This window comes from Podarcis raffonei, chromosome 10 (genome assembly GCF_027172205.1).
Source record: "Podarcis raffonei isolate rPodRaf1 chromosome 10, rPodRaf1.pri, whole genome shotgun sequence".
NCBI classification, from domain to species: domain Eukaryota; kingdom Metazoa; phylum Chordata; class Lepidosauria; order Squamata; family Lacertidae; genus Podarcis; species Podarcis raffonei.
The window spans coordinates 79,156,815-79,179,701 of NC_070611.1; the positions used below are offsets into that span (position 1 = coordinate 79,156,815).

At 45.9% G+C, this 22,887-nt stretch overlaps 2 protein-coding genes across 2 annotated transcripts; one reads left to right on the top strand and one right to left on the bottom strand.

Moving 5' to 3' along the window:
* Positions 1 to 2,101: 2,101 nt before the first annotated feature.
* On the top strand, positions 2,102 to 3,249 carry LOC128421620 (olfactory receptor 10R2-like). The gene has a single exon (XM_053404620.1). The coding sequence runs from the start codon at positions 2,102 to 2,104 to the stop codon at positions 3,023 to 3,025; it is 924 nt and encodes a 307-aa protein (XP_053260595.1). The 3' UTR covers positions 3,026 to 3,249.
* A 7,176-nt stretch (positions 3,250 to 10,425) lies between these two features.
* On the bottom strand, positions 10,426 to 11,361 carry LOC128422921 (olfactory receptor 13H1-like). Its single transcript, XM_053407537.1, has one exon. The coding sequence runs from the start codon at positions 11,359 to 11,361 to the stop codon at positions 10,426 to 10,428; it is 936 nt and encodes a 311-aa protein (XP_053263512.1).
* Between the last annotated feature and the right edge of the window lie 11,526 nt (positions 11,362 to 22,887).

The following is a 22,887-nucleotide window of genomic DNA, read 5'->3' on the forward strand; positions in this document are numbered from 1 at the left end:
TTGTGAGCAAATTAGATAGCATTAACTAGTCACTGAACGTTCATTCTGAATAATTTTGGGGGAGCTTATTCGAGGTTGCATCCAACAGTTGCTGCCCTCCATTTCCCAGTGCATTTCTCTACCACTTTCTGTATTGGAAAACGTCTGGGGTTTTGGTGGTGGCGGGGTGGGGGGTGGGAAGAGGAAATTATTTTTTGCACAATAATGCCCAATCAACTTTTGCCAAATCAAAAATTGCAAAACCTGAATATGTTGCTATATGATTGAATTCCACCTGAAAAGAGTGAAAATATGAAAGTATTCCTAACCCAGGTCTGAATCCAACGACTGTTGTGCTTCCCACCTGTTCCTTCACCAGTCCTTTTCTAGACTACTTTTATAGCAAATCTATGCATTTTATTCTGTAGTGCGCAATTGAAAATGCCTTCTTGAGTGGAGACCTGCATTGCAACATTTGGAGAAGGGTGAAACCGGAAGGATCTGCCCATTAGCCCAGGAGCTGCAGGCTGGGTCAGAGCCGGTCAGGTCAGTTCATATGGGAAATTGCAAAAGGACAACTTCTCCATCTGTCCTGAACTGAGGAGACAGTGCGGGGTGTTTCTTGGATGAAGGGTCACCTTCCCTTCTGAGGGCCAAGGCCAGTGGTGGGTGAGGCCAGAAGCAAAAGCAGGAGAACAGTGACTATACATTTTACACTTGTACAGATTAGTTTCTACACACACTCACCCCCTCTATGCCCCCTTCAAGGAAGCAAGAGTCATTTTCAGACTTTGAGGACACATTCCAGCCAGGACAAAGCACTCAAGGAGGGTGCAAAGCATGGGCAGAGAGTCCTGGTGTGAAATGAAGCCAGAATACTTCTGAATAAGAGCTAGAGGCACAGGAACAGAGTCCAGTAAAAAGTCCTAGCTGAGCCCCTGGCAACAGGTTCTATATCTCTCTAGCATACCATCATTTCCCCCATGCTCTAATGCTGCTTGCAAAGTTCATAGTAATATGAGCTCCAGTTTGGTGAATGCACATCCACCCAGAGCTGGGCTTAAATCTGCTCAGAAATGCATTTCCATTTTTCTGAGAGGTTTCTTTTGGAGGTTCTTGTTGAACTGATGGAAAATTTCAGCCACATGCCACCATCATCCTGAGAATATTTAGCAAAATGGCCCACACCAATTTCCCCCCAAAAGTGGAGAATAGGGATCCTGCGTAAATATTGCTTACTCTTGTTTTTGACAGGAAGAATGGGTTTGGCTCCTATCCCTTTCTTCCTTAGCCCATTGCTTCATTCATCTAACAGCATGAATTCACAAAATAGTAAATAGTACCCCTCCTTATTAACTGAGCTGAAATTTCTTAGAAGATAATTTTCTTTTTTGCCTCCTCCCCAACTCTTTCAAAATTCCACTGGTCAACAGAGAACATGCACACATACACCAGTTTGCTGCTCACAAGCAGGATGGATAATTTTGGAGGCTATTTTTGCTCATGTGCAGAAGAAATCTTCCACAAGGTGATTGCTCATAGGGGTTATATGAACAGTTACCAAGTGGTGAACACTGGACTGAATCTGGTAAATGAGAGTTTTCCATAGCTGCAAAGCGTTTGTCTGCTGTGCGAAACCTTGCTTCGCCTCTGCTACACTACTAACACAGGTCATAGCTTGTTTTATATGATAAAGCACAGCAGAGTTATATACTACAGTTATAACTACTGTGGTGCATGAGAGAATATTGCCAAACACAAATTAGTTGGCTTATTTTTTTGGCAGGTTTGGCCTTATTTTTTGATTGTATTCTAATTGGCTGATGTTATAGCTAGCTGTTTTGACTGGGTTTGTGTGTGTGAGAATGTCCTTGGTTTTTCTTCCATAACATGGGTAATTTGTGGTTCTCATGATAGTTTCACAGAATTCTAATGTGCACCTAGGCCCCTCAAAATTGGTGACTCCTGGACTAGAGGGTCAAACCCACAATGACAGTTCAGGTTTACCAATCCTCTTGCATATTTCTGCTAATGGCATTCATAACTGATGTAGGTATATGTCACTCTGTGTTACTTCCACTACAGCTCAGGGATGGTTCATGATCCTTCTATCAACTGCACCATGGTGACCGAGTTTGTCCTGTTGGGGTTCACTAGTCACCCAGGCTTGGCCCGACTGCTGTTTGGACTCTTCCTCCTGATGTATGCAGTGACCTTGGCAGGCAACGGGCTGATTATGACTGTGGTGTGGACTGATCCTCTCCTCCATACACCCATGTACCTCTTCCTGGGCAGCCTTTCATGCTCTGAGACAGCCTACACTTTGGTGGTCATACCACAAATGCTTTGTGACCTGCTGGCTCCCCATAAGCCCTTTCCCTTGGCATCGTGTGCTGCTCAGATGTTCTTCTTTGTGGCCTTAGGTGTGGCTGACTGTTTGCTGTTGACAGCCATGGCATGGGACCGCTATGTGGCCATTTGCCACCCACTACACTATGGGACCTTCATGAGCCAGCGGATTTGTTGGGGCCTAGTGATGGGGTCTGTCTGTGGTGGTTTCATTCTTTCTTCCTTCCTCACTGGAGTGATTTTCTCTTTGCCATTTTGTGCGCCCAACCATATCCCCCATTTCTTCTGTGACATCCCTCCTGTGCTGAGCAGGATATGTCCTGGCTATGGAACTATTGAAGTTACTGTTACAGCCTTGGTTGCCATGATCCTCATCGTCCCTTTCTCCTTCATCATGCTGTCTTATGGGTGCATTTTGATGGCTTCCCTGAACATGAGCTCGTCTCAGTACTGTCGCAAGGCCTTCTCCACCTGTGGAGCCCACTTGACAGTGGTCTTTCTTCACTATGGCTGTGCCATCTTCTCGTATGCCAGACCTAAAGGCAGCTATATTGAAGGTCAGGACCATATCCTTGCGGTGTCTTACACTGTTCTCATTCCCATGCTCAACCCTCTGATCTACACTCTAAGGAACAATGAAGTGAAGGGAGCACTTAGGAAGATGATGTGTCGGGGTTGCCTTCTTCCTAAGGGATAGATGAAACGTTCTACTGAAAATGGACTCCAGATGGACAGTTCTGCATTTCCCTACCCTGTCTTTTTGTGTTTCAGTTCAGTTCCATTTCTATAATGTACATTGTGAAGTAGTTTCCAAGTGCATTGCTTCGCAGAAATATGTATAATAATTCAGTGTTTCACAGATGGTATTTATAAGAACTAAAGAAAGCCTGGCTGAGACACAGCGCCTGCTCTCCTGTCACAGCCCAACTGGAGAAGAGAAAGCTACAACTTGGTTCCAGTGTGAAGATGCTTCTCTGACGATCCTTGGGGATCCAACCACTATTTTATCTTACTCATTCATCTGAAAAATGCATTAACCACTTCATGTTCTTAAAACATATAAAAACAGTATAAAATGCTGTTCTGCTCTTTCACAAAATGAACAGACAAGGCTAGGATCACCCCTCTGGCTGCTCACCTCAGATGCTTTTACAGAAAGGTGAGCAGGAGTGTGTGGTTCCTAATGTGTGGTGAGCATGATGCAGGGATTATTTTTCAAGAAAGCTTTGTGTTTTTAATGCATAAACTGAATTTGGATAACTTTAACAAAGTCTGGAGGGAAATGGTTTATTTATTTATCATGATGGCTTGAAAACTTGCTTGAAAGAAATAAGCTGTTACTGTACTGGTGTGGGGTTAAAAGTGTGATTGTGTTTTACTATCTGTTTTTGATAGTTTCTAATGCCTTTGTGAACTGGTCTGATATTTTTCCACAGGAAGCTGCTATCCTGTTGTTTGATAGAGTGTTGGACTATTACCTGGGAGACCAGGGTTCGAACCCCCTTCAGCCATGAAGCTCACTGGATGACCTTAGGCCTTTCACCATCTCGTAGTCTAACCATGTACACCACCTTGAGCTCATGGGGTGTGGGGAGGTGGCATATAAATAAAACAAATAAAAAATACAAATAAAAAGCTTGTCTTAGTGGTGTTCTTGACAACTATCATCATGCATTGCCTGGGTCTGGTGCTTGGTTATGTGCTTCCAGGGTGCAAAGCCCTGTGGCCCAGCAAGAAGACGGCATGAAGATGAGGGCCGAGGAGAGGACTTTTGGAACAAATACTTGCCAAACACTTCCTGTTAAGTTGTGGGCGAACATATCAGACGACACAGTGATTCTTCCAAAGCAGCTCTTTATTTGTAAGCTGGAACAGAACTGGCTGAGGAGCTCAGTCAGCCTGCTTATATAGAGCTCCAGAACAATGTAACTGTTGCCATTTTCTAAAACTATCCAATCACTGAACGTCACTTTCGATCCTTCATTTGCATACAAACTATCCAATCACTGAACGTCACTTTTCGATCCTTCATTTGCATAACTATCTACAGTATCCCCCTGCTGGCCCAGGGTGAGAACTTCAGTACATAACACTTCCCACTACCTCCTCTGCCTAGTTTCGTGAGGCGTAAGTGGTTGATACCATCTGCTCCATGAAATCCACAAGGCTCAAGGTAGAGTGAGACACTAGAGGGAACCATAATTAAGATTAAAATGTTTTAAAACAGCCTTCCTCAGCCTGCTGCTCTCCGGCTATTTTGGACTACAACTCCCATCAGCCCCAGCCAGTATGGGTAAGAGTGAGAGCTGGAGGGAGATGTAGTCCAGCCCCAACTGGGAGTGGACATCATGTAGGTGAAAACTCTTTTGGAATGTTTCCAAAGTCCCTCTGTTCTACGATATAAGCCACTTGGAACACTTTTTGTTGAAAAGTAGTTATATGAATATTCTAAACAAATAAATAGGTTACGGTTCTAATGTTTAATCATATACAAATACATGACAGTGCAGGGAAAAAAGTAAAATAGCCATAGAACATGCAGGGTAATTTTTTTAGATGGCATGTTGGACTTAGTCTTAAACTACACTGTAAGTGGAGCAGCATGATTGGGCTTTTAAAATTTTAATTGCTACATGTTGCTTACAGACTCTTAAATGTCAGGTCTCTGCTCAGAGGGGCTCATAATGTATACTTGAATACAATGGGGACAACAGAAGAAGGTGAGAAGGGCAAGTGGGAAGAATATGGGTGGTATTCAACTGTTACTCAGAGTAGACCCACTGAAATTAATGGACCTAACTTAGTCATGTTAAGTCACTTCTCTTTGCTGTTTGCTTTTGTGATTTAAGACTTCTGGGAAATTCTTTTTAGTATTAACCAAATACCAACAAAGATGAATTGAAGACGTAACAGTTGGCATGTACAGATGAGCAGAGCAACTCACACAAAGGATGTGCAGAGCAAGGTGAGATCTTAGGGTACAAAAGCAACTTTGCTGGAAGGTGTATTTTATGGGTAAATGGACATAGGTCAGTGACTCTAAAATAATAATTATTGGGATTTATATCCCCCCCTTTTCTCTGACAGGGACTCAAGATGGCTTTACAGATAAAATAGAAACAACTAAAAGCATAGTGGGGAAGCAATCATTAAAAGCAATTAAACATTAATAGAATTAAAACTATAGATATATGTGATCTCTTAAAAGTTACAAGTAATTCTAATAAAAAACTTTGACTTTAGGGTTATAACTAGAGTTAGGGAAATCAGATTGTGTTTATGGCTGTTTGTAAGGTAACATGGTTGCCTGAGAGCCCCTTTTGGAGGGCAAGGCCAGAGGATTCCTCCCCAGAGGTGGCAAGGGCCAAAGGAGATCCCTCTCGGGCTCTCCATCTAGATGCTCTTAAATGCCTGACAAGCCTCCGGTGCCATCCAGTGTGTTACTGTCAGACTCTGCATAAAGAATAGCCCAGAATTTGACAGGTGGTACTAAGCTGTACTCTCTTTCACAGAATCAGGCTGACGACAAGAAACAGAATGAATTGCTTAGTTGACTCATGCCTAGGAATTGTCTGGGCAGGTGAGGGGCAATCGCTGGGCTTGACTCAAATCTCCCCAAGATAACAATGGTCTTTCATGATTTTCCAATACAGTGGTACCTCAGGTTACATACGCTTCAGGTTACATATGCCTCAGGTTACAGACTCCGCTAACCCAGAAATAGTGCTTCAGGTTAAGAACTTTGCTTCAGGATGAGGACAGAAATCGTGCTCCAGCGGCGCAGCGGCAGCAGGAGGCCCCATTAGCTAATGTGGTGGTCTTCAGGTTAAGAACAGTTTCAGGTTAAGTACGGACCTCCAGAAAGAATTAAGTACTTAACCCGAGGTACCACTGTATTGGCTTGTCCACGGGAGGTGAATCAACAAGGCTTCATGGTAACATAGTGGCTTCAATGTTCTCTTGTTGACTTGCCCTCACCTCTTGAGTTGCCCACTACTTTGCCAGGAGTCTTCTTCTTTGGCGATCCCTCGTAGCCGAGTAAGATTGTCTTCCATAAACATGGTTTTAACAATGAGTCCATAAGTGATTGTGCAGGTCAATTCTGGATCCACACGTCCTTCCACAGTGGGGACATTGGTTTCCAGGCGGGAGTTGATCACAGTGTGGATTTGCCAAGCGTGCCTTCCTCTTGGCACAGGTCTCCCTTGCGTCCTGAGTTCGAGCATCTTCAAAGCCCATGACACCTTTGGTGAAGGCTGTTCTCCAATTGGAGTGCTTGCAGACCAGTGTTTCCCAGGATTGATAATTTTGGCATCCCTAAAATCTGCTGGGATCGCTTCTCTTTCCCAGATTTTTTCGATTAGCTTGTGAAGTTGTTGTGCAAGTTCGATTGCACCCACTTTGAAGATTTTAGCAGGTATCCCATCAGGTCCACTGGCTTTCTTGTTTTTCATTTGGTTAATAGCTGTACACAACTCTCCTAGATTTGGAGATACTGCAAGCTCGTCTCTAATTTGTTTTTGTGGAATTTGTGAGAGGACCTCAGCAGCTACGGGGGAGATGCAGTTAAGGAGATGTTGGTAGTGTTCTTTCCAGAGCAGTGCAATAGCTTCTTTATCTTTTAGAAGTGTGGTACTATCTGCTGAGTGTAGGGGGCATATGCCATGATTTATTGGCCCATAGATGGTCTTTGTGGCTTTAAAGAAACTCTGTACATCATGAGTGTTGGCTAAGTGCTGGATCTCTTGAGCACTTAGGTAAAGGTAAAGGGACCCCTGATCATTAGGTCCAGTCGTGGCCAACTCTGGGGTTGCATGCTCATCTCACTTTACTGGCTGAGGGAGCCGGCGTACAGCTTCCGGGTCATGGCGAACCAGAGCAGCGCACGGAAACGCCGTTTACCTTCCCGCTGCAGCAGTACCTATTTATCTACTTGCACTTTGATGTGCTTTCGAACTGCTAGGTTGGCAGGAGCAGGGACCGAGCAACGGGAGCTCACCCAGTCGCGGGGATTCGAACTGCCGACCTTCCAATCGACAAGTCCTAGGCTCTGTGGTTTAACCCACAGTGCCACCCGTGTCCCCTTGAGCACTTAGTATAAACCTATTGGATATAGGTAACCCAGATCAGAGGGAAGGTGTCCCACAATGAAGTCATCTAATCTGCTTTTTTTGGAATTGGGCAGATTACTCAAGCTCTGTGATGAAGCAATCCTTTTCCTCCTTTTGATCATATTAGGGAACAAACACTGTTCTTATATAGGGCAGCAAAATTTCAGATTCTATGGAGTCCTGTCTAGCTGCTAAGCCAAAAGTGTTGTCTTTGCTGTTGTTAAATTAGGCAAGCAGTCAATAAGCAGTAGAGGCACAATAGTCTTGCGATAGTTTTGCAGGTGTCAGCAAATACTTGACATGAGCCCACAGTGTGACGCGGCAGCTAAAAAAGCCAATGCAATTCTAGGCTGCATCAATAGGAGTATAGCATCTACATCAAGGGAAGTAATAGCGCCACTGTATTCTGCTCTGGTCAGACCTCACCTGGAGTACTGTGTCCAGTTCTGGGCACCACAGTTCAAGAAGGACACTGACAAACTGGAACGTGTCCAGAGGAGGGCAACCAAAATGGTCAAAGGCCTGGAAACGATGCCTTATGAGGAACGGCTAAGGGAGCTGGGCATGTTTAGCCTGGAGAAGAGGAGGTTAAGGGGTGATATGATAGCCATGTTCAAATATATAAAAGGATGTCACATAGAGGGAGAAAGGTTGTTTTCTGCTGCTCCAGAGAAGCGGACACGGAGCAATGGATCCAAACTACAAGAAAGAAGATTCCACCTAAACATTAGGAAGAACTTCCTGACAGTAAGAGCTGTTCGACAGTGGAATTTGCTGCCAAGGAGTGTGGTGGCGTCTCCTTCTTTGGAGGTCTTTAAGCAGAGGCTTGACAACCATATGTCAGGAGTGCTCTGATGGTGTTTCCTGCTTGGCAGGGGGTTGGACTCGATGGCCCTTGTGGTCTCTTCCAACTCTATGATTCTATGATTCTATGAAATAACTTGGCAGTGAGACCTTAAGTCATAAACTATTGAGTTGCAGTGAAGGCAATAACATCTGCAAAACAACAGGCAAACGCAGTGGCAGAGCAGTAAAACAGTAAAATTAAGCAAGAAAACAATAAAACACTAAAACCAGTCCATAAAACAATAAAACTTAACTATAAAATTGGAAACTCAGTTGGGGCTGCTGGCGCTGTCAACATCTGACTGGAAGTCTTGCATTTTATGATTCTAATGGCAGAGGTTGAGAGAGAGAGAGAGAGAGAGAGAGAGAGAGAGAGAGAGAGAGAGTTATATAGATAGATAGATAGATAGATTAGATAGATAGATAGATGATAGATAGATAGATGATAGATAGATATAGATAGATAGATATTTCTTTCTTTGATGGTGTCTGTATGGTTCTGTCATGGCCTTGGGCTAGTAAAATAAAGCTTATCTTCTGAAAGGTTCTTATCAGGTAGCAGGTGGGCTGCCTGATGCTGGATACGTACATGCCCAATGCCATAGCCAAACCTACTGTTTCCTGTAATCAATAAAGCTGTGGCTTAATTCTGTCTGATCGATATTGATCCAGAGTAGATTCCAATGTATAGCTAGCAGAGTAAAAACTTAAACACACTGCAGGATTCCCAAAAAAATAGACCAGAGGCCATTGTATTTCATCCAGCAGAGCTTTACTGCTACTGAAGGCAAAGGAGCATCATGCTCACAAATCCAATACAATCAGGATTGGCCCTGTCCATAAGAAATCCAGTTGCAGCAGACTTCACTTAAATTTACAACTTAACTTATAATAAGACTAAAGCCTTAACACTAAGCATACTATATACAGAACACTACACCAGAAGGAAAGAGAGGTAGAAAGTGAAACCCAGGCTCTTTCTGGCCTTATTATTATAGTCAACATGACCTTGACAGAAAGAGATAACAGAACTAATTTAACCCAGCTGTACTCAGCTTCTTTGAAGGAATAACCCAAACATCATGAACCTTCTGCTTGCTTCTTTCACACAGAGAAGCTTCCAGTAGCTTCCAGAACCATCTCTACACATCAGATCAATACTTTCTGCACTAAGAAATGCAAAGTGACAAATTCAACCCAATGACAGTCTCCTTGTGGCATTCTTGTGGCCCTCCCTTCATCTGCTGTGACCATTATGCACCTGTGCGGGAAATACTGGATAAGTCTCACACAGTGCTGTTGGGGACTTCAATATCCATGTCAAGGATGCCTCAAATGGGTTGGTTCAGGACTTCATGGCCTCCATGACAACCATGGGGCTGACTCAGGGCATCGATGGTCCAAGACATAGAATCATAGAATCATAGAATCATAGAGTTGGAAGAGACCACAAGGGCCATCGAGTCCAACCCCCTGCCAAGCAGGAAACACCATCAGAGCACTCCTGACATATGGTTGTCAAGCCTCTGCTTAAAGACCTCCAAAGAAGGAGACTCCACCACACTCCTTGGCAGCAAATTCCACTGTCGAACAGCTCTTACTGTCAGGAAGTTCTTCCTAATGTTTAGGTGGAATCTTCTTTCCTGTAGCTGGGCTTACCCTCAACCTGGTCTTTGCCTTAGAGGGGATTGGTAATACTCCATTGACTGTTTTAAAACCATTGTACTGGCTGCCAGTTTGTTTCTGGGCCCCATTCAAGGTGCTCACATTATTCTTTAAAGCCCTAACTGATTTAGGCCCCAAATATCTGAAAGACCACCTCCTTCCCTACTGACCCTCTTAGGTCCTTAAATGGCAGCTCCTCCTCCACCCCACTCTGCATGGCCCCTAGTGAGAGATGAGGGGAGCTGATTTGTTTATGCTTATTTTACAAATTTATAAACCACATCACAGCCTAAGGCTACAAAAGCAGTGTCTGTGACAAGATTTTAAAAAGATGAAATACAAAAAAAGAAATAAGCATTCCAAAAACTGAACCATTTCTACAAATTTTATTTATAAAATACGAAGTATTACATTAAAGGAATTCAAAAGAGCATTCAGGCACTCAAGAAGTGTATTCAGATATATTTTAAGGGGGCTAGGGATCCATTTTCCTGCCCATTACCCTCCACAAGGCTCCTTTCACATCCTTGTTCCTCAAACTATAGATCAGAGGGTTCAGCATTGGAGTGACCACAGCATAGAAGACAGCAACAAATTTGTCCTGGTTTGAAGATCTGCCTGGTGACCTTAGGTACATGGCCATAGCTGTGCCATAAAAGATCCCAACCACTGTAAGATGGGAGCCACAGGTAGAAAGAGCCTTGCTCCAACGCTGAGCTGAGCGAATCCTCAGCACTGCCAGACTAATGCGAACGTAAGTCAGCAAAATGAAGGCAAAGGGTACTAAGAGAGTGAAAACACTGCTGCCTAGTGAGAAACCTGCATTGGCTGAGATATCAGAACATGCTAGTTTCACAACAGCCTGAACTTCACATGCAAAATGGTTGATGACATTGTGCCCACATAGTTTGATCTTCATGGTGAAGGATGGTACAAGGGTCAACAGGGAGGCCAAGACCCACGAGGAGGCAGCCAGACAGCCACACAGCCTTCTGTTCATGATCAGCGTATAGTGGAGTGGCATGCATATCGCCACAAAGCGGTCATAAGCCATGACAGCCAACAGAATGCATTCCGTCGTCCCAAGGAAGAGCGAGATACACATCTGGGCAAAACATCTGGCATTGGAGATAGTGGGCCTCTCCATGAAGCTGTGGGCCAGCATCTGTGGGACTGTGCTGGTAGTATAACAGATGTCAAGAAGGGAGAGGTTGCCTAGAAAGAAATACATGGGGGTGTGGAGGTGAGGATCTGCTATGATCAGGAGGACAATAAGGCCATTCCCAAGAAGAGTCATTAGATAGAGGAAGAGAAACGCGACAAAGAGCACCCTGCGCATGAGTGGCTGGCTAGAGAGCCCAGTCAGGAGGAAGATCTCTGGTGTCGTTTCATTATCATCTTCAGGAACCATGGCGTTGTAAATCCTTCCCAAGATGTGGAATTATCTGCCGGGATAGTAAAGATGCCCCCAAACTATATTAATTGGAGTGTGACTCAATCCCATTACCATTATTGTTGGTGAAATGCTTATTTTATAATGTCATCAAATAATTCATGTTTCTTTGAACAAGGGATGGATGAATATTTCAGATTCAATTTCTCGCTGTTTCTAAACCTTTTCAGTTTTAAATTCAGTTCTCCGTATATCAACATTAGTTTGTGATTGATTGATTGATTGATTTAAAAGCCCTTGTGAAATTTCATTAGCATCTTGGCTCTAATTTTTCCTAATATACACATTTTCTATGTGAAGAAAATTACACTCTGTGTGGAAAATGTATCCTTGGAGCAGAGCTATGAAACCCCAATCTTGCTACATACAATGGTGGTACAAATCCACCCCCTATGCAAATATCATATATACAGTGTATTTAAATGTTCTAGGGAAACCTGTGACTCTCCAGATGTTGCTGGACTACAACTCCCATCATCCCTGACCATCCTGGCCAGGGCTGATTTCCAACCATATGCAGGAGGGCCATGCATTTGTGCCACCACTGTAAGTAAACTGTGCCAACATACTTCCAGTGCTCCTTGCAAATTGAAGTGACCCAGAAAGGAGTTAAGTGCTAAGAACTTAACATCTGAAGGAGGATTCCCACTCCTTTGCTGTTTTATATTACCTTCTCCTAGAGCAGCATTCATTGCTTTCTCTCCAAACATGTTGGTACCATCAGATGTAACAAGCATGATATTTGACTAATGTGTTCTTGTTAATTGTCCTGTTTTATGTTGTACTCCACATGTAGGAGTGGACATACCATTCTCTAAGTTTTATTTGCTGCCACAAAAATTCTTACAGTCATAGGGGTCACATCCAAATACAGATGGAAGAAATTGTCGTGTTTGGTTCTCTCAGGTTCTCATTTCCCCCATCTTAAAGTCAGTTCTCCACATGTCTGCTACAATTTGCATTATTATTATTTTAACAATCCTCATGAAAATTCTTCAGCAAGCACCTTCCCTATATATAATGCATTTTTGTATGTTATTATCAGTTCCATATTCTTTTTACATACATTTTCTCCTAATATATGCATTTTTGTGAACATTGCTTGCTTAGAGAACTGCACCACAAAATTTGGATAAATGCAAGTTCTGGAAGATGGCTGTGCTTCAGTTCTCATATTGATTCAGAAAGTGCAAATTTGGGGGGGGGGTATAGCCAGGTACTTTAAATGTATGCTGTGGATGTGACTATAGTATGATATTGTGTGGTATTAATAGGGTGGTGAACATCTCTAATGGAAAAAAATTATGGGTGTTCTCCTAAAAGAATCAATTACTAAAGTCAGCTTGCTATATTACAGTTTAAATTTTTGACAAAAAATGTAAAATACATACAAAAGAAACTTGAAATATTTACCTTACGGGGTGTCCTGTTGGATAACATTTGTTGAAAGGGAAAATAGGTTGCCTGATGGATCTGAATCAAATAGCTTTGTGCAGCCTAATCTCACACACATTTCCTTAAAATTAAGTTCCATTAACCTCCATGTGGCTTCCTCCCAAGTAAATGTGCCTGTAATTGCAGCTTTAGGAACACTTCTAAAAGAACATAAGAAGATCTAATCCACTAACATCGCGAGGGGATTTCAAATGTTTTGATTAAATTTAAGAATAAATAAAACACCTTTCTGGTTATGACACCAGTCTAAGAAACAGCAAATGTTTGATAAAACCATGAAAAACCAAAAACGCTTCTTATATCATCTGACTTAATTAGGCTGTGTTAACAAATTTTTTTGGGGGGGGGACCAGAATATCTCTGCTGATTCAAATGGCAACAATGGAAAGCTGAATCAATCTTCTCAACCAAGTTTCTGATCACAAGTGGTTAATTCTTGTCTTCATGGCCTGAGGAACCATCAGGTCTAGGCCCCCATCTGAACAGAATAAAATCCAATCTCTGTGTGTGACTAGAAAATAACAATTTTTATAATTAAAACTTGAAAACTCATTATCATGAGTCTTTATATCCCTGAGAGATTTCAAAAGTTATCTGTACAGACTTCATACCTCTGAGAATATATCCTAGACAGGCAATTAAGAGCAAACTTAGCCTGGTTACTTATTTATTTGAATGGATTTTTAAAGACATATTTTTGTCCATATGGCACTGAAAGCAGCATACAACAAAGCAGTAATAGAGCAGAACACAAAAAATGGCAGATCATAACATGGAAATTGGGCATTGTCAGGGGCTCAGGAGCAGAGGCACAGGGGAGAGAGGAAATGGAGAGCGAAGGGGAGGAATCCGAGGGCAGCGTAGGGGAGTATGACAGTGACCCGAGAGATTCCATGAGCTTCTCCAGCGAATCAGAAGATTCCCAGAAGGGGGCGCCGATGGTCAGGGCAAGGGAGGTCCCAGGGGGGACGCACCAGAAACAAGGGGCCAGCGGGGACTCCCAAAGCAGCAGCGGGGGATCAGGACCAGCTTCCCCACCAGAGCGTAGTGGGGGGGAAGAGTCACATGAGTCAGGACCAGCCTCTCCTCCAGCGGGGAGAGAAGATGAGTCAGGGCTGACCACGCCCCCATCGGAAAGTGGGGAAACGGAGGGGAGGTCAGTTCCAGCTAGCCTCCCCGAAGGGGGAAGCAGTGACAGCAGCAGTGTAACGGTCAGAAGGAAGGTGGCAGGCTGGGCGCGCACGCCAAGTTCAAATGTACAGGCGCGCGGGACAGCAGGAAACCCGGATTGGGAACCAGGTCCTAAAGCCCGCCAGAGGGAGGGGGAAGATTCAGGGGACTCAGCGTCAGAAGAGTCTAGGAAGGGCGAGACCCCGACGGACAGGCGGAACCAGAGGAGGAAAGAACAAAGGAAGAGGTGGAGCAAGGCTAGAATCTTAAACTGCTGTCAGGGGGGAGGAGATTCAGACGGAGCTTCGGCGGTCTAGAGTTTGAGACGTAGGGCTGCGCGCTGCGGCTGTGGAAGTGAAACTGAACTTCAATAAAGACTTTTATACTTAACAATGAAGCGGCGTTGGTCCTTTGTGAGCTGGGACCTAGGGCAGCTTTGACAGTAAGCTCCGTCTCCAAAAGTATTCAACCCTCGCAGCGTGAGTTGGCGCAGCGAGGGGCAAAACTTGGTGTTTTGCGAGCTCACGAAGATAGGCAAAGATGACTACAGAGGAGAAGGTGTGTTGTTGTTGTTTAGTCGTTTAGTCGTGTCCGACTCTTCGTGACCCCATGGACCAGAGCACGCCAGGCACCTCTGTCCTCCACTACCTCCCGCAGTTTGGTCAGACTCATGTTTGTGGCTTCGAGAACACTATCCAACCATCTCATCCTCTGTCGCCCCCTTCTCCTTGTGCCCTCCATCTTTCCCAGCATCAGTGTCTTCTCCAGGGAGTCTTCTCTTCTCATGAGGTGGCCAAAGTACTGGAGCCTCAGCTTCACGATCTGTCCTTCCAGTGAGCACTCAGGGCTGATTTCATTAAGAATGGATGCGTTTGATCTTCTTGCAGTCCATGGGACTCTCAAGAGTCTTCTCCAGCACCATAATTCAAAAGCATCAATTCTTCGGCGATCAGCCTTCTTTATGGTCCAGCTCTCACTTCCATACATCACTACTGGGAAAACCATGGCTTTAACTATACGGACCTTTGTTGGCAAGGTGACGTCTCTACTTCTCAAGATGCTGTCTAGGCCTGTCATTGCCCTTCTCCCAAGAAGCAGGCATCTTTTAATTTCGTGGCTGCTGTCACCATCTGCAGTGATCATGGAGCCCAAGAAAGTAAAATCTCTCACTGCCTCCATTTCTTCCCCTTCTATTTGCCAGGAGGTGATGGGACCAGTGGCCATGATCTTCGTTTTTTTGATGTTGAGCCTCAGACCATATTTTGCGCTCTCCTCTTTCACCCTCATTAAAAGGTTCTTTAATTCCTCCTCACTTTCTGCCATCAAGGTTGTGTCATCTGCATATCTGAGATTGTTGATATTTCTTCCGGCAATCTTAATTCCAGCTTGGGATTCATCCAGCCCAGCCTTTCGCATGATGTATTCTGCGTATAAATTAAATAAGCAGGGAGACAAAATACAGCCTTGTCGTACGCCTTTCCCAATTTTGAACCAATCAGTTGTTCCATATCCAGTTCTAACTGTAGCTTCTTGTCCCACATAGAGATTTCTCAGGAGACAGATGAGGTGATCAGGCACTCCCATTTCTTTAAGAACTTGCCATAGTTTGCCGTGGTCGACACAGTCAAAGGCTTTTGCATAGTCAATGAAGCAGAAGTAGATGTCTTTCTGGAACTCTCTAGCTTTCTCCATAATCCAGCGCATGTTTGCAATTTGGTCTCTGGTTCCTCTGCCTCTTCTAAATCCAGCTTGCACTTCTGGGAGTTCTCGATCCACATACTGTTTGAGCCTTCCTTGTAGAATTTTAAGCATAACCTTGCTAGCGTGTGAAATGAGTGCAATTGTGCGGTAGTTGGAGCATTCTTTGGCACTGCCCTTCTTTGGGATTGGGATGTAGACTGATCTTCTCCAATCTTCTGGCCACTGCTGAGTTTTCCAAATTTGCTGGCATATTGAGTGTAGCACCTTAACAGCATTATCTTTTAAAATTTTAAATAGTTCAGCTGGAATACCATCACTTCCACTGGCCTTGTTATTTGCAGTGCTTTCTAAGGCCCATTTGACTTCACTTTCCAGGATGTCTGGCTCAAGGTCAGCAACCACACTACCTGGGGTGTACGAGACATCCATATCTTTCTGGTATAATTCCTCTGTGTATTCTTGCCACCTCTTCTTGATGTCTTCTGCTTCTGTTAGGTCCTTACCACTTTTGTCCTTTATTATGGTAATCTTTGTACGAAATGTTCCTTTCATATCTCCAATTTTCTTGAACAGATCTCTGGTTCTTCCTATTCTGTTGTTTTCCTCTATTTGTTTGCATTGCTCGTTTAAGAAGGCCTTCTTGTCTCTCCTTGCTATTCTTTGGAAATCTGCATTCAATTTCCTGTATCTTTCACTATCTCCCTCGCATTTTGCTTGCCTTCTCTCCTCCGCTATTTGTAAGGCCTCGTTGGACAGCCACTTTGCTTTCTTGCATTTCCTTTTCATTGGGATGGTTTTCGTTGCTGCCTCCTGTACAATGTTACGAGCCTCCATCCATAGTTCTTCAGGCACTCTGTCCACCAAATCTAAATCCTTAAACCTGTTCGTCACTTCCACTGTGTATTCATAAGGGATTTGACTTAGATTGTATCTTACCGGCCCAGTGGTTTTTCCTACTTTCTTCAGTTTAAGCTTGAATTTTGCTATAAGAAGTTGATGATCTGAGCCACAGTCAGCTCCAGGTCTTGTTTTTGCTGACTGTATAGAGCTTCTCCATCTTTGGCTGCAGAGAATATAATCAATCTGATTTCGATACTGCCCATCTGGTGATGTCCATGTGTAGAGTCGTCTCTTGTGTTGTTGGAAAAGCGTGTTTGTGATGACCAGCTTGTTCTCTTGACAGAACTCTATTAGCCTTTGCCCTGCTTTGTTTTGATCTCCAAGGCCAAACTTGCCAGTTGTTCCTTTTATCTCTTGATTCCCTACTTTAGCATTCCAATCCCCTATAATGAGAAGAACATCCTTCTTTGGTGTCACTTCTATAAGGTCTTGTAAGTCTTCATAGAATTGGTCTATTTCAGTTTCTTCAGCACCAGTGGTTGGTGCATAAACTTGGATTACTGTGATGTTAAAAGGTCTGCCTTGGATTCGTATCGAGATCATTCTATCATTTTTGAGATTGCATCCCAGTACAGCTTTCACCACTCTTTTGTTGACTATGAGGGCCACTCCATTTCTTTTATGGGTTTCTTGCCCACAGTAGTAGATGTGATGGTCATCCGAACTGAATTCGCCCATTCCCGTCCATTTTAGTTCACTGATGCCCAGGATGTCAATATTTATTCTTGCCATCTCATTTTTGACCACCTCCAACTTACCCAGGTTCATGGTTCTTACATTCCAGGTTCCTATGCAATATTTTTCTTTACAGCATTGGACTTTCCTTTCGCTTCCAGGAATATCCGCAACTGAGCGTCCTTTCGGCTTTGGCCCAGCCGCTTCATCAGCTCTGGATCTACTTGTACTTGCCCTCCGCTCTTCCCCAGTAGCATGTTGGACGCCTTCCGACCTGAGGGGCTCATCTTCCAGCGTCATAACTTTTATATGCCTGTTGTCTTTGTCCATGGAGTTTTCTTGGCAAGGATACTGGAGTGGCTTGCCGGTTCCTCCTCCAGGTGGATCACGTTTGGTCAAAACTCTCCACTATGACCTGTTCATCTTGTGTGCCCTGCTCGGCGTAGTTCATAGCTTCTCTGAGTTCTTCAAGCCCCTTCGCCACGGCAAGGCAGTGATCCATGAAGGGGGAGGAGAAGGTGACAGAACTGCAAAATGCAGTCTCGACGCTTTACGCAGAAGTAGAAGCATCCAGGAAGCCGCAGTATCTCGAGGAAGCGGCACCGGTGGCGGCCAAACACATTTTCGCACCGAAAGCGTGGCCGTGCGCTTCAGCCGCCGTGGACCTGGACGCGGTGCGTCGCGCGCTGCAGACGGATTCGTTTGCACAATCCAAGATGAAGGAGGTGCGCAGCGGCACAGCGAAGGACGACGAGTTCCAGATACGCGACGGACTGCTCATCGCAAAGGGGCTCTCTACGTACCGGGAGACGACCTCCACGCGAAAGTCCTGCAGCAGTTACACGACGCGCCCAGCGCTGGGCACTTTGGCAAGGACAAGACGGCGGAATTAGTCACCAGGGACTTTTGGTGGCCCAAGGTGAGGGGAGAAGTCGCGGATTACGTCTCCAGGTGTGACACCTGCCAAAGGGCCAAACCAGTACACAGGAAGCCGGCGGGTCTGCTGGAACCGCTGCAGACGCCGCTCGAACCGTGGGAGAAAGTGGCCCTGGACTTTGTCACAGATCTGCCCAGCTCGCGAGGCAAGACAGCGGTACTCGTGGTTGTAGACCTGTTCACCAAGATGGCGCACTTCATTCCTTGCGCGAAGGTGGCCACAGCGGAGCAGACCGCCAAGCTGTTCATAGACCATGTGTTCAAAGCTCACGGCTTGCCGCGGTCCATCCTGTCCGACCGGGGCCGCCAATTCATCTCGAACTTCTGGCAAAAGCTGCTGGGCATCCTGAACGTCAAGATCAACTTAGCGTCTGCACAACACCCGCAGACCAACGGACAAGCGGAGAGGGTCAACGCCATCATGCAGCAGTACCTGCGATGCTACGCGAATCAACAGCCCTCGACCTGGGTGGACTACCTACCGCTGGCCGAGTTTGCCTACAACAACACGAAGCACGGGTCTACAGGGGTGACACCGTTCTTCGCTAACAATGGGGGGCATCCCAGAACCTTCCCGGGGTTAGAGACGAAGGGGGAGGGGGAGCCACGGGGGGCAGAGCACTTGGCAGCAGAGTTACAGGAGGTCCACGAGCAACTCCGAAGGCACTTGGAACTAGCGAAACACGCCTACAAAATGCAGGCAGACAGGCACAGGAGGGTCGGGGAAGACATCCAGGTGGGGGACTGGGTCTGGTTAGCAGCCCAGGCAGTGCCAGCCAGAACGTTAGCTAAGAAGAAGCTCAGACACAAGCAGCTGGGGCCTTACCAGGTCGCGGCACAAATCAATCCAGTGGCCTTCCGGTTGACACTCCCGGAGGGTTCCAGAATGCACCCAGTCTTTCATAGGTCAGTGCTCACACCCTACAAGGCACCCCACAGGTTTCAGGCGCCAGGGACCGCACCAGCCCCACGTAGCACATCGCCAACAGGGGAGGGATCACAGAGGGTGACGCCACTCAACGAGGTCACGGAGATTTTGGACTCGAGATGGGGGGAAGAGGGAGTTGAATATCTCCTCGCCAGGGAAGGTACCCCGGCCAGCGCCAACAGGTGGGTACCGTGCTATGCCGTGGAGGAGCACTACCTCAAAGACGAGTTCCATGCAATCTTCCCACACAGACCCATGCCGGCGGAGTATTTCGACGACTGGCTTTTCACACCCACACTTTCAGCCAGTACGTTCCAGGGTTTCTCATCAGCTGAGGAGCCGACGCCAGAAACAAGCTCCCCGGAGGGGTCACTCTCGGGGTTTGTCACAGACCGCTCCTATTGGTGGGACAATCAACCGGAGGTGGGGTGGAGCAGGGAACTGCTGAGGGGGCCCTTACACGCAGCCTCACCCGAGGTACCAGGGGGAGGGGAGGACATGGACGTGTTGGGGGAGGATCCTGGATTCGAGGACGACAGCAGAGAAATGGAAGCAGAGGAAATCGACGTCGACGAGCCCATTGCGGGCGGGCCAGATCCCGCTGGCCGGCTGCACACCAGGGGGAAAGAACGGTATCCCGCACTCACACCCACAGCACTGGAGCACCCGGAACCCACACCCGAAGAGGGGGAGGGGGGAAGGGGGGGCTTCGAGGGGGGGATGGATGTCAGGGGCTCAGGAGCACTAGCACAGGGGAGAGAGGAAATGGAGAGCGAAGGGGAGGAATACGAGGGCAGCGTAGGGGAGTATGACAGTGACCCGAGAGATTCCATGAGCTTCTCCAGCGAATCAGAAGATTCCCAGAAGGGGGCACCGATGGTCAGGGCAAGGGGGGTCCCAGGGGGGACGCACCAGAAGCAAGGGGCCAGCGGGGACTCCCAAAGCAGCAGTGGGGGATCAGGACCAGCTTCCCCACCAGAGCGTAGTGGGGGGAAGAGTCACATGAGTCAGGACCAGCCTCTCCTCCAGCGGGGAGAGAAGATGAGTCAGGGCTGACCACGCCCCCATCGGAAAGTGGGGAAACGGAGGGGAGGTCAGTTCCAGCTAGCCTCCCCGAAGGGGGGAGCAGTGACAGCAGCAGTGTAACGGTCAGAAGGAAGGTGGCAGGCTGGGCGCGCGTGCCAAGTTCAAATGTACAGGCGCGCTGGACAGCAGGAAACCCGGATTGGGAGCCAGGTCCTAAAGCCCGCCGGAGGGAGGGGGAAGATTCAGGGGACTCAGCGTCAGAAGAGTCTAGGAAGGGCGAGACCCCGACGGACAGGCGGAACCAGAGGAGGAAAGAACAAAGGAAGAGGTGGCGCAAGGCTAGAGTCTTAAACTGGTGTCAGGGGGGAGGAGATTCAGACGGAGCTTCAGCGGTCTAGAGTTTGAGACGTAGGGCTGCACGCTGCGGCTGTAAAAGTGAAACTGAACTTCAATAAAGACTTTTATACTTAACAACGAAGCGGCGTTGGTCCTTTGTGAGCTGGGACCTCGGGCAGCTCTGACATATATATATATATATATATATATATATATATATATATATATATATATTTTTGTCCAGTAGCATCTTAGAGACCAACTAAGTTTGTTCTGGGCATAAGCTTTCGTGTGCATGCACACTTCTTCAGATACACACATTGTTCATGGCTGTGATATTAAAGTTCTGTACTGGTCCCTTTTTCGTCTCCAAAAGCTTCTATTTTTTCTCTGTCTATTGGTCACCTCACAATAATTTCCATCCCCAGACTCCCTTCTGCCAGCCCCTGAGCCTCAAATCCCCTAAATGTGCAGCTCAGGATGTTTGGGTGGCCGAGGAGAGTGACAGATGAATATATACATGTTGTTGGTCCTTACCTCTAAGTATCCTGGGAGATAGTACATAAGATCTGTGCAGAAAATGAGAAATTGCCCAGCTACAAAGTATACCCTCCAACATTTATCTGATGAAAATAGGAACGTCCCATTCCATAATGATAATTTTGCTATTTATACCCCACAAATCTTACTGGGTTGCCCCAGTCACTCTGGGCAGCTTCCAACATATATAAAAACACAATAAAACATTAAATGTAAGAAACTTCCCTGTACAGGATTGCCTTCAGACGGCTTGGGGGGTCAGATAACTCCATACCCTCCAACATTTCTCCAGTGAAAATAGGGACATCCTAAGGAAAAGTGGGACATTCCGGGGTCAAATCAGAAACCGGGATGGCTTCTCTAAATCAGGGACATCCCTGGAAAATAGGGACACTTGGAGGGTCTGGTAATGTATCTATTTTTAAAATAATTATTCATATGTTCTAAGATAAGTCATCTAACCTTGTGTGAAGCCTCCAAGCTGGTTGGTTGTATATATCACCTCTGGGGCCACAACAGTTCAACCCTTAAACTGTAGTTGCTGGGAGGGAAAATTATAGCTGGAGTATTCTGGGATTCCAGCCTCTGGGAATATAAATATGAGATTGTATCAGTTCTCATGTAATGTGTGGCAATGGATGCTTAAATGATTTGTTGATTAAGGCACTTTTAAAACTTGTGATTCTGTGTTTAGTTTTTCTGCCTATTTTAATTTTATTCCATGATGAGTACCGGTAAATGTTGAGATTTTGTTTTGTGTGCAGGTCAACTCAGAACTGCAACATTTTTTGCTATTGCCACACATGCACATATCGCAATCACCATCCTGTTTACCGTTTGGACACTCCAGGAACTCTGGACTATAAAAGCCACTGGGAATCCAAGGGAACCCAAACATCGCTCTCCAGGGACTTGCAGAGATGAAGGTTCTGGCCCTCACTCTCTTCTGCCTCCTCATTTCGGTGAATGAAGCCAAAGTATTTGAGAAATGTGAACTGGCTGCACTTCTGAAACAGCATGGGCTGGATGGATACCATGGCATTAGCCTGGCCGACTGTGAGTTTGCTTTTCCTTTCCCTCCATCTTTGCATTTTTAGGTGTTTGAGGACAAATCCTGCCCAACCAGGATCCAGCCCAGAATCATTTTCAGTATGAGGCTAATGTTTAACTAGAGTTTTTGAAACCCTGATTAAACATACTAGGGGGGTGGGAGAGTGGGAAATAATGCCAATATAAAAAAGAAGAAGTAAAGGACCCCTGGATGGTCAAGTCCAGTCTAAGGCAACTCTGGGGTTGTGGTGCTCATCTCTCTTCAGGCTGAGGGAGCCAGCGTTTCTCCACAGTCAGCTTTCCAAGTCATGTGGCCAGCATGACGAAACCACTTCTGGCGCAACAGGACACCGTGACGGAAATGCTGTTTACTTTCCTCCCACAGCGGTACCTATTTATCTACTTTCACTGGTGTGCTTTCGAACTGCTAGGTTGGCAGGAGCTGGGACAGAGCAACGGGAGCTCACCTCGTTGAAGGGATTTGAACCATGGACCTTCTGGTCGGCAAGCTCAAGAGGCTCAGTGGTTTAGACCACAGCGCCACCCACGTAGCCAATATATTTCACTCCTGGCAACAAATGCACCCCTTTGCTTTCAGATACCACATGGGTAGATGAGCCTAAAAAGCCTGGGACATAAATTTTCATGGCCCTCTTGCAGCTATGGAGGCTCACTTAGCAGAAGTAATGTATTTAGCATTAACTCTGGAAGTGTAGACTCGATTCCGACCTAACTAAGGCTCCTGGTGTATATTTTGCTCTAGAAGG